This window comes from Phoenix dactylifera, chromosome 1 (assembly GCF_009389715.1).
Source record: "Phoenix dactylifera cultivar Barhee BC4 chromosome 1, palm_55x_up_171113_PBpolish2nd_filt_p, whole genome shotgun sequence".
NCBI lineage: Eukaryota > Viridiplantae > Streptophyta > Magnoliopsida > Arecales > Arecaceae > Phoenix > Phoenix dactylifera.
Window position 1 is genome coordinate 34,134,231 of NC_052392.1, and position 12,749 is coordinate 34,146,979.

A 12,749-nucleotide genomic window follows, 5' to 3' on the forward strand; every position below is an offset into this window, starting at 1 on the left:
GGCAATAAACATCACTTTTTCGAAGTTCGGCAGCAACAATTAGTAATACCATTAATGATAGCTAAATAAAATTAGTGAAGTCATTGATTGCTTTTGGCTCCAGGAACAGAGTGAATCCGAATGCGCAGATGATGTTTTACATTAGTTCCGGATAGACTTGACCACGGTTCGGTTCTAACCGGGGAACCGGACCGGAACCAAACCAGAAAGAACCGGACGGGAACCGGAACCGTGTCTCATGGTTCTTAACCGAACCGGAACCTTGAGGAATACGGTTCGGTTAATGTTTCAGGTTTGATGGAACCGGAACTGGAACCGAACTAGAACCGGAACCGGCGGTTCGGTTCCGCTTCGAACCGAAAAAAATGACTATTTACCCTTCCTAACAACTAAAAAACGGCTAGTTTGAGGGGCATTTTGGGAAACGACTATTTTACCCCTCCTAACAACTAAAAAACGGCTAGTTTGAGGGGTATTTTGGAAAACGAAAATTATTCCCAACACTATATATACCTCTCCAAATCAATTTTTTCACCACACCACTCAATGACTCAATCTTCCAATCTCTCTCTCTCAATTTTTCACTCTCTCAATTATTCAATCTATTCCAATTCTCTACACATTTCATAACCGTCCCATATTTTCATTTTTTCCAATCCAATTATCAAAAATGTCTTCCTCCCGCTCAAATAAAGGCAACGAAATATATGTTCCAAACCCAAATTCTTGGGATCCAAATTACCAACCCCCCTCTATTGATGAGTAAATAATAAAATGAGATACAAATTATCATTTTTTATTAATTACACAATCTATTTGTATTTAAATTTTTTTTCCAAATTAATTACACAATCTATTTTTTTTCAAAATTTTATAACCGAAACCGGAATCGTCTAGAACCGGAACCGGAACCGAACCGACTATTTTCGGTTCCACTTAAGGTTCTAGGTTTTTGTGGAACCGGAACCGGCAGTTTCATAACCCTGGTCAGGTCTTGTTCCGGGCTTGTGCTTTTGTTGTGCCCAATCTTTTTGCATCTACTAACACATCGGTCGTCCCTTTATATTCTCCACCTTCTCTTGAGGTTCAATACATAACTTACGTGGATGCCCATGTTTGGGTTTTGTCTTGGGAGGTAGTGAAATAATTCGCTTTCAGTACTAGGTGGATTGAACATGAATATTATATCCTTTACTCCTCTGCCTCTAACTGCTTTCAACAATAATCAGATATACTTAACCTGGTATTTTGAATAGCTGCTCAAGTACGTTTACATGGAAGCCCAAAAGCTTGCCATCTTTGACTGCACTGCAATTGTAATAAAGCAACTGAATGTCTTTATAAACTTCAAAATATGCACTATTATGTACAATCATGCTTAAATACTTAGATCAGAGACTTTGTGAAGTTTTGCTTCTCATTTTGTATACAAAGCAGTAGTCGTTTGAGCCCCTTCCAAATGGCCAGCTGTTGCAAGTTTGACCATTTTAGACCTGATCCCATCAATGCATGGAATTATTGGAAGTTTGCACTCTTTTTTCATCCAAGCATCAAAAATTTCAGCACTGTCACTAGTGAGATGGCTGAATCAACAACCAGAGAAAAGGAAATGTGGCCAATATTCTGGTTTGGCCTCTTTCATTATCCATTCATATGCAGGATCTCCATCTTTTTCTAAGTTCTTTTTTGTATCCAAAATTTCCTTTTCAGTACATGCATTAGCCATCACCCATAAATGCGTTTTGATTGCCTTTTGGCAAGCCTTACAATAACCCTTCAAGAGGCGAAAAATGTTTTGTTATATATGTCTAACACAGTAGAAATGATGGCTATTTGGGAAAACAATAAGAATATTGGTAGTAAGACTTGTTGTTCTATCAGTGATAAAAGTGATTTCGTGATTATCATCAATCGCATCCTGTAATTTGCTAAGAAACCAATGGCACTTAGCATCATTCTCCAAGTCAACAATAGCCAATGCAATAGGCAACAGGCCATTCACAGCATCCAGAGGAGCTACAGTGGTAAGCATGATTTTCTCGTAATAAGCTTTTAGTGATGTCCCATCTAATATAAGCCTGCACCCATATCCAAACCCTTGCACCAATGTCTGCCTTCTTCAGTGATCGAAACTTTTAAAACACTCCGTGTTTGTCAGCAGAACTATCTTAGCATATACAAGAAGCTTCTGATAAGACTCCTGATTTCATTCGAACAATTCAACCTTTGCAGTCTTCTTTGCTCAATCTGCCTTTTTGTTCTTCGCCTTCACACCATAAGTTTTTAAATCTTCGATAATCCCCCCAGCTTTATAGTGGGGACTTTCAACTTATATTGTACCAGCTTTGCAAGGAACTTTTGTGATGCCTTCAGACGGCTACATAAAACCATAGATAACCCACAAGCATAATCTCCATCACAGATTCTAACTATAAATTGATCTGATTTTGCAACCTTGGAGGCTCATGTCAACTGTTTACAAATATCAGCTTTCAATTACCTCGAAACTGAATGCTGTCATTTTTAAGGAGCTTGTAATCAAAACCCTGAGCAATTGCAGATATAATAAGAGCATTTTTTGAAATTCTTTATTGTTGCCAAAGATTTTCCCCAAGCCATTTATTTCATTCTTCCATATATCCAACATTCTAGATTGAGAAGAATCACTTTGACTCTATACAAAAGTCAAATTATTCAAATTATTAACCCTGCAATATACAAGTAAGATACATCACTATTATTGCATCAAAGTAATTAACAATAAAAAAAAGATTGTTGAGTAGATGATGTACCTGAAGACAAATTCATATGAGAAGTTGAACCTGAAGACAAATTCATATGGGTTCTTCAGTGACCATGTACACATTGATAAAGGAACATTTAGAGTTGCATGTCATCATTGTTGCTAAAACATCATCTCTCTCTAACTTGATCTTTATCGCTAGCAAAATATCTCGGCTCAAATATCAAATTGTCGGCTATGCCACTTACTTCCTTTGCAAATGAATGCAACTCTGTGCAAATATTGTCATATATGTGATTTGCTTAGGCTTACAGAAGCCACCATCATAATATACTTTGCCATCTGGATCTTTTAATAACTTTCCACCATACAGCAACCAAATAATGATTTCCTCATTGCTTATCTAGCTTAATCAAACAACAAAATATTAGCAAAAGTTTGAAAGAACAATAATCTTTCTAGTAGCATTTTAGTAAAGTTGAATCACAATGATTTCCTATATATACCCATGAAAGTCATTCACTATCAGGAAAATTTATGAAAAAATAGTTATTTCGTTTAGGAAGATGTATGAAACTATCATCACTAAAATCAGAAATCATGTACAGTTGGTATAGTACTATAACAGCCCATTATGAGCATAAGTAGATCCAAAGCTAGCAATTATGAGCCACATAGATATTGGATTATTTAAGAAAAAAAACCTAATGGCTGAAAAAACATAGCTCTGCTAGATCTTGCTGCTACTGAATTGTTTTCTTTTGAGAATTATTGCTATTGAAATTACTTACAAATTTGTTAGGAGAAATCCAGGCTGTTTTATATATTCAAGATATTAAAAAGGAAAGAAAAGGCATATCAAAAACAAATTTCATGACATCTACTGCAATGAAGTTTAATAGACGCTTGGATAAAATTTATTTCATTAGTCTTACATATACTTGAATTTGAAATTGCCACCTTGTGGAAATTATGGCATAGATGCAGTCTTCTTACAATAGATTTTGGAAAGGAAAGCTTTCATTCCTACCAAATTAAAGAATTAAGTATATAGCAACTATTTCATTATCTATAAATACTCAAACTAGAAGAAATTAGGGTCTTTGTTCACTTCAAAAGTTTGTCAATACGTGATCTAACTGATTTCAACATAGGATGTTAAGCCTTTTCACCTTATTGCAAATCGGATGGGTGCATTGGATAGCTTAAAAATGTCAAAGAGCTTAAATATTTTTTCCAAGAACAACTTGCTCCATCCTTAAACTATCTCAAATTTTCATTTTATTTTGGAGTATTAAAACACAAAACGAGCTGTTTACATACCTTTGTTTGAAATGATGACTGCAATTTTCTGATGGTTTGAAAAGGAGCATGCACAAGTTGCAAATTGTTGTAATGCAAATACATAACAAAACTAAGCTATGAATAACTAACTGAGGAGAGGTAGAACAGTTTTGACATCATTTTCATTTCTTCTTCTTCCTCTTCTTCTTTTGAGACCTTCAGTTAGTTTGTTTATGCTATCATTAATCTACTGATGCTAATATAAGAAGAAAAATTAAAGTTACTTTTAAAAATCAGATAAATTCAATGATGTGGTAAACGGCACTAATCTAAGAAAACTTCTTTTTAACCTATTGTTTTAGAAGCATTTATCATTATTTGAGGTTTTCTTATACAATTTTCTCAAAAATTGGACCTTTTCTTTGAATTATGTGCCAAAAGTCTTTATTTGGTTTGTCTCCTATATCTCAGGGGGCTTCAAAGATGAGCACTTCAGCTATAACCCTCTCTGTGGATTTTGCTAGAAAGGACTTTCCATTGTCAATCATCTCAATTTTTTAAGTGCTAAAGGAGCTCTTGGACTGGAATTTTCTGATCGATGAGCAGAAGAGCCCAAAAAGTTAATACTAGAATTTATATGACTCCAGGGCTGCAAATATGGTAACTATAGTCTGTTCCATAGTTCCCCTCACCTGGCTCCCATCTTGCTTCCAATGTTATCTTTTGTTTCTGTTGCTTTTTCTGCAGCCCCGGATTGAGATTGAATGGTTGTTTCATTACCTCAGTGAACATGATGGAATATCTATCTTTTCAATTAATATATATATATATATATATATATATATATATATATATATATATATATATATATATATATATATATATATATATATATATATATATATATATATATATATATATATATATTTGTATCTGAGAACAGAAAGGGGGAACATAACCCTAGATTAACAACTATAAGCTAGAGAAGAACAAGATTCAACAATACAAACCTCAAATAACCATTCAGATGTAAAACCCCCAAACCAGAAATGTGAATTCTCACAAAGATTTGATGTCATAAATTAAATTACAGTGTCATCTTACACAACTCTGGGAATTCACAGCGCTGCATTTCTTCAAAATACCATCCAATTGAAGATAATATCCATGCAACAAAAATGATATTGAGAGAAGGAGAGAAACTTGTCTTAACATCATTGATTAATTAATTAATTATTATTTTCTCATACAAGAAGAAAGACAGGGAGTGGTAACCAAGCACGGATCAAACTCACCCTCTCTCTTTAATCCCCCACTCCCCACATCTAATAATCAGCTTGCTGTTTCGCCCTCGCTTTTTACCTCCCCGCCTTCCTCCTTTCCGTTCTTCGCCTTCTCCTCTCCCTCTTGCGCAGCTCCCAAATCCGCCGAGCAATTGAACGATCCGAACTTCGGCGTCGTCTCGATCGGCGCGATTCCCCTGGTGTCGAACGAAAACGAGAATCCTCCTCGCCCCGAACCCCTGGACTCCTCGTCCTCCCCCTCCTCCTCCTCCTCCACCGCCGCCGGCGGCCGCCGCGGCGGCGAGTAGATCTTCTGGAGAGCCGCCGGTGGGCACGTCCTCCGCCGCTTCACTTCCCGTGCTTCTCCTTCTTTCTCCTCCTCCCCCTCCTCGCCGGAAAACTCCACCACCGGATCTCGGGCGGCAGCAAAGGGAATGACGGCCGGGACCGCCAGGGATTCCTCCGGCTTCGCCGCCATCCTCTCGGGCGACTGGGACGTGGGAAAGTTGGGGGGGAGAAGAGAAGGGGATTGGGTGGTCTACGCTCGTGTGGGGGTTGGGCTTTATTTCCATGACGGGTTTACTGAAATGGTCCCTATGATTTAATCATCGATGGCGAGGTCTTCCACAAATGGATGAAAAGTGAAAACAGCCTCCAAAGTGCGATCTGGGAAGGATTACCACTGAGATGTGAATTTTTGGTCAGGCTTTACGCGCGTGTGCGATTTAATATTTTTTTATTAAAAGTTTAATTATTAAAAAAATTCTTCACTTTAGTTTTTTTTTTTCACATATGTCGTTTCAATTTTTACGGTGGCTATATATATTTTAAAATTCTTTTATATAATCTTTCTAAATATCTAATTTTACATAAATATTTTTTTAAAATTAATATTTGCATGGATGTCCTTCTAAAATACTTGTTTTGCTATTCTATTTTCGCATATATACCTATACTATCTGATGCCGTTAAAAAATTAACGATTTTAAATTAAAGTAACTAAAATATTTTTAATGGATAGACGTGCAAAAAAATATATTTATAAGATGATAATAATATAGGACAAAAAATAATTTCAAAATTTTATTTTATTTTTAATTAAAATAAATAGATTTTTTATTAATTGTGTTAGAGCAATCATTGTATATTTGTGCAAAAATAGTATTTTATGAGATATAGAAATAAATATAAATTTTAAGAAGGTATTCACATAAATTTAAATTTTTGAAAAAATATTAATAAAAAAATTTTATATTTTATAAAATGTTATAATATTGTTGTGCCGTCTACCATGCGTCCAACTTTACCGTGAAGGTTGCTTTGTTGAAATAACATAAAAAATTTAAAAACAACATGAAACATAACAACAGTAAGATAAAAATAATATAAATAAATCAAATTTCCGCCGTCTTTCTCCTAACCAAACTCCTCCCGTCCTCCCTGTCCTTCCTTCGCTTCCTCCCTAGTCCCTCCCAACTCTCTCCACCTCGGCCTCTCCCCTTTTTCCAAATCCACCCTCGCCTCTCCTCTATTGCCGCCTCCCACCCTTTTAAATTTGCATTTAATGCTGGACATTTTAGATTAAATCCAACATGGTAAAATTGTTGTAACCCCTACTATATTTTCTGTAAACTTTTCTACCAAGAAAACAAAACAGTTATAATCCAAGAATTGAATGGTAAAATGAAAAAATAAAGTTTAAGAGCCCAGCATAGATACTGTTGCCTAAAACATACATATAACATTAGATTGCAATTTCGAGTCACTCAGGCGAGACTGCACATATTGTGATTTTCTTTCTTTTTCTCAACATGGAAAGCAATATTTGTTCAAATCTCAAAAGTTTTTAGGGAAAGCAATATAATACTGCTCTCATGCACCCACATTCAATGTGCCACATCTATCGATTGTTGTGATTGAGGAGAGCATCTAGCTCTTTGAATGAAATTACTTGATCTAGAAGGAAGAAGGGAAACGAAATTTCAGAAACCTCAAATGCATGACAAGGGAACTCATCAAGTCTCCTAAGGCTACAGGCATCAAAGTTCATAGGAGAGAAACAGTCTGGTCCATGATCGACACCTTTATATTAAGACTTGGAACATCATCATAGTTATAATCCATAGTTCCCACCATACCATTCATCGCCTCATTGCTCAATATTTGATTTGATGTTTCTGAAACCTAGCTTCATCAATCACAAGAATAGGTGTATGGTCGTGGAATAAGGCAACGTGCCCAATGGGATATCTGGAACTCCCGCTATGCTGATTCAGCATCCATGTTTATCCTTGTTTCTAGAAAGCCCCCACCCTCCAGTATCTTAAGGTGAACTTTGACGGTAGTGCTACCGGTGATGGAGACAAAGCAGGCATAGGCTTTGTGATCAGGAGTCATGACTCACAAATTATAGCTATGGGTGGGCAGCGCACTGATGGGCTAACAGCTATAGGGGTGGAACTTAGGACAGCATGGGAAGGTATCTCCTATGCGAGGAGGAGGCTAAGGGCGGAGCGTATCATCCTCGAAAGAGATTCGGCCATGGTGATTGGTTGGATATGAGAAGAGAGGCGGAGGGGGGATGGACGACCTCTACTTGGTGACATTCGGTGGATGGTACGAGATTGTAGTGTTCTTCAGGCTGTACATGTATATCGGGAGGCGAACGAGGCCGTCAACTGAGTTGCCTCCTATGCAACACAACATGCTGAGGAGGTTTTTTGGACACACCAGAAGGTCCATCCTTCACAATTATGCCAGATTGTAGCTCTTGATTCTGCTGGCTATAGCTATGTCAGAGTAAGATGAGCTACAAAAAAAAAAAAAGCAACGTGCCCAACAACTTATCCTTCCTTGAAAATTTGTCACGACCACGGTGCTTCGCGTGAGTTTTTAGATCTACAATAACTGAAAACTTCTTGATATTGTATTTACTGCAGGTAAAGCTCTTGTCACATTGGCTTCCCTTGTAATGATTTTTCACATAGAGAATTGTCTTGAGAGATTGGAATGCTCCTTGTTCCTCTTACACCCTACAAATGGGCGTGAGTACCTCTTTGTAAGTGTTGGTTCTGAGCTTGATTCCTTGTTAGGCTTGGCAATGGCAGCTAGGGTCTTGTACTCATCTTCATAGCTTCTCATATGCATCCTTTGGTTAGAATCTCTCTTGAATCCTTTCCTACATAACGCACAAAAGTGGGTATGTGGTGCTAAAATCCTCTTGTTCCTCTTACTCTAAAAGTCCAATTTTGAAAGGAGATGGTGAGGGATTTGGAGGAAGGGGAGAGACAGGGATGGAAGGAGTTCGGAGGGGGGAGACGAAGGAGGGATGGGGAGGAGGGGAGGGGTTTGGGTAAGAGGAAAACAAGGGGAAAAGCTTTTTATTTTTCATTTAACTTGGTCTATTCTACATTATTTCCACCTCAATGTTGCTATTTTCCACATTATTTGCAAAATTTCCATGTCATTAGGGCACTTTAATGGCAAAATTGGATGCCAATTGATAGCCGGCCAATATTGCAACACTTTATAAAGTATACATACCAATTGTAAAAAATTGAAACAATATACTAAACTTGAAAAAAAAACACTAAAGTATAGAATTTTTCAATAATTAACCCTTTACTAAAAGATTCTAAGGTTAATTATGCATTTGGTCTTCCAAGTTTATATCAGATTTTTAATAAGTTTCTAAACTTTAAAAAGCTCAAATTTGGTCCATATTTTTTTCTACTATTTTAATGTGAATTCCAGCCACTTTCTCTCACCGAAAATCCCTGGTAGCAATAACAGGTGATTATGTGACTGATTACATGGCAGAAACTATTTCAATAGGTGATTACATGGCTAATTGGTGATGATGCAGCATAGGGTGATAATATAGAATAATAGATAAAAAATTTATTTTGATGATGCAGTATATAAGTGATAATGTGGCATGTATTGTGAAATTTTCTACCCAAAAGTGCCCAAAGTGCCACATCATTGCCCATGCGCCATATCATCACATATGTACCATAAATTATTTTTTTGGCCCCCTAAGTTTTTCAAATATTTTTATTAGTCCTTATAGTTTAAAAATCTTCAATTAGGTCCCTTGATTTTTAAGTGTGATTAAATATATAACCAATATGAGCATGATAGTTGAAACTAATATGCAGAGTGAAATATATATTTAAAAATTATATTAATAATATATTATTATATTGCTGATCCTACTCCATCTTCAATTATATCTTTAACCCATCCTTCTTTTTCTTCTACCATCCACCAAAACAGATATAAATATACACAAAGAGAAAAAAATCTACACCACCATAACTCGTATATAACACCTCATCACACATTATTCATCTAATCTTCTATTCCACCGTGTGATCACATGTTTCCTAAAACGTAAATGGAGAGAGTCTAATCCAAACTAGAGAAGAACGGAAAGCAAAAGAGGATAAAAAAGAAAAATAAAAAAAATTCCCAATACATTTCGGTATGGTTCGAGCGTGAACCCGATACAGAGGACCGGATGGGCAGTTCAATCGATAGGTCTGTGTAACGGTAGGCTCTTCAATCAATCACTCGATATGGTCTTATCTCTCCAAACGGTGATCCATCGTCTCAGTCCATCACTAGGGCCCTGAGATGGAAACCATCCACCGGAGCAAGGGTTAGCCAAGCCTTGGTCTCGTTGGATTGCGTGAAGGCGCGCTACTCACGAATATCTTGCAAGCAAGATTTTTGATTCACTCTCGTGTGAGTGCAGCGTACCGGGTAGGGCCTTATCTTAGTTCCTGCAAACGGATCGCCCGGCTACCCTACCATTTGAAGCGAAGAGGCCAACATTTCATTTATATCGAGCGTCCCATCGGACGGATCGAAGGATCCTCATCAACCGGAGCGGTTTTGCGTAGGAATCGAGATCCCGCTGATGTGTACTTGCCCATGAGCGCTGACTGAACAAAAGGCTTAGATCCAGCTTATGGAATACCCGAAGTAGGATAAAGATTTTTTTGAGTCTAGGTATGAAAGAAAAAGATTCTCTCAGCTAAGATCAGAACGTAGCTGCTTCCGAGATAGATTCTAGTCAGGAAGTGGGATGAATCAGGTCATTCACCCAGCATGAAAGGGGGCTGCCAAGTCCTGTATGTAGTGATGAAAGATAGCCCCAGAGTCCACAAATACCAATTGCTTTATTTCTAGTTATCGGTCTTCTTCTTTCAAGTTCCAAGATTTGTTCTTTGAGAGCGATTAGGAGATCATCAGAAGCCCTTTCCAGGCCAAGGCGATCTAATGATCGTAGGAGCTTTGCCCCTTGGAGAGTTGTCGGTTCTAACTTCTGCAAAACGCGCATAAGTTCAAGCTCTACCTCCGCTCGACGGGGGTTCAAATTTGAGGGTTGCCCCGGTTCCGCTGGCCCCGGTGCGGCCTCCGAAGCGCCGGAATGGGGTGTCTCCGCGCGCGCCCAGGCCACGGCCGCGCCCGCGCGTGCCCAGGCCACGGCCGCGCTGCCGGCCTGCCGTGCGCGCGTGGCCAGGCCACGGCCGCGCCGCGAAATATTTTTTTTTCTATTTTAATTCATTTGTTCCCTTGGCTTTCCCATTTTACTCTAGCCAGAGCAAATGCCTTCTAAACACTGCCGCCATTTTACTCTAGGTCCAGCCGCAATCTCCTCATTCCGAACACCGTCGTCATCTCCGACTCTTTAAATGCATCCAACGACTTGCCCTACTTCAAAATCGTCACCTACCTTGCCACATTTAAATCATACTTAAAAATCAACGAACCACTGAGGTGGTAGCCTAGTGGAAGCATGGCTTTACTTCCAACCAAGTGGTTCCGAGTTTGAAACGCACGGGCGTCGATTAAATTGTGGAGACCGGATGCTTCCCAGGGCTGCAAATGGGTCGGGTTGGGTCGGGTCCTAGGTGACCCCGATCCGACCCGGTTGCATGTTCGGGTCCTAATTTTGGACCCAGACCCGACCCGGTTGAAAAACGGATCGGGTCGGGTCGGGTCCATACCTACCCCGATGGGTCATTCGGGTCGGGTCGGGTCCGGATCTGGTCGGGTCCGGATCGGGTCCGGGTCGGATCCGGGTCGGATTTGCATTTTTAATTCAATATTTTGTCAACTCCAATACTCCATCACCAATTCACCATCAGGTGAAGCCTTTTGCAAGCTCAACAATTCCTCCTGGAAGGCTGGAAGCGTGAAAATAAAGGCTACAAGCTCAACAATTCAATATCTGTTACATTCAAAACCAGTTCAGAATACGTTTCACCAAAAAAATTGAAGGCAAACTGATCAACCAGGTTTAGATCTAGCTTATTCAAAACACATTTATCCATCTGTTACATTCAAAATAGGTTCAGATCTAAAACAAAATCAACTTGTCCAACATTGAGACTGCAAGTACCTGCATCTAAAATATTTGAACAGGTGCAACTTTCCATCTAAAATATAAACATTTGAACAGTTGCAACTTGGAATTGCTATTCATAAAGAATCAAAGCTGGTTACAGTATTAGCATCACAGGATTTTTCAAAGCAAAATTCAACCCCATATGACAAAGGACAATCCAAACAACAGCATTACAACCTGGGTCACAGTTTTAGGATCACAACATTACAATTTACTACATCACAGCAAAATTCTACCCCATATGACAATCCAAAAGGATGCATCACAAACTTCAACTTGAGAGTACAGATTTCAATTGAATAGTTACACACTTACACTAGCAGGAGCTAATTAATATACAGGCATGCGGACAATCTAAACTTATTGTAAGCTAATTAATATACAGGAGCTAATTAATATACAGGCATACGGACATTAACCTATTTCATAGGCTTATAGCGTATTCATTCTCCACCATCCATGTTTTTTCATAATTTACAGCATGCAAAGCCAACTATAGAAATCCCTACTATATGGATCCTCCAGTCAAGACCCAAGGACCTAAACTTTGCTTAAGTCAATCAACATTAGAAAGGAGGAAAACTCTGATGAATGATAAAAGTAACAAATCCAAATTTATCTATCATTTCATGAGAAAGTAGATCGAGGAAGACCACAGCACTGTTCAAAACCTCTTGCAGAATATCACAAGTTATGCAAAAAAAAAAACAAAAACCACAGCACTGTTCAAAACCAGATCAAGGAAGACTTTAGCAGAGAGAATGTCGTGCATATAAAATCTTGAAAACTATGATTAAATCTCAAAAAAATTGTGCAAACTAGGTTAGATCTCACAGATTGGTAGAAAATAAAACAAGTAGGCCCAAATGATGCTCCCCAAGTGTGGCACGCCCCTCCTCCAAATCTTCCGACCATCCCCGACGACCCCCACCTCTCCCTCTCCCTCTCCCTCAAGTCCGGCGTCGTTGCCCTGTTACAAGATAAGCCCCCTTCGCCGGAACCATCTCCCGACCTATGCTAA

At 38.5% G+C, this 12,749-nt stretch overlaps 1 protein-coding gene and 1 long non-coding RNA gene across 2 annotated transcripts; both read right to left on the reverse strand.

Annotated features, from left to right (window-relative positions):
• Positions 1-1,675: 1,675 nt before the first annotated feature.
• Positions 1,676-3,145, reverse strand: LOC113462991. Its single transcript, XR_003386458.2, has 2 exons — positions 2,793-3,145; positions 1,676-2,708 (listed from the first exon to the last, which is right to left on the reverse strand). It is a non-coding gene; the product is annotated as an uncharacterized LOC113462991 (long non-coding RNA).
• Positions 3,146-5,086: 1,941 nt separating this feature from the next.
• Positions 5,087-5,887, reverse strand: LOC103700167. Its single transcript, XM_008782129.4, has one exon. The coding sequence runs from the start codon at positions 5,786-5,788 to the stop codon at positions 5,360-5,362; it is 429 nt and encodes a 142-aa protein (XP_008780351.2). The 5' UTR covers positions 5,789-5,887; the 3' UTR covers positions 5,087-5,359.
• Between the last annotated feature and the right edge of the window lie 6,862 nt (positions 5,888-12,749).

Coding starts and splice junctions, on each gene's coding strand:
- LOC103700167 (XM_008782129.4), bottom strand. CDS start 5,788: ATGGCGGCGAAGCCGGAGGAATCCCTGGCGGTCCCGGCCGTCATTCCC.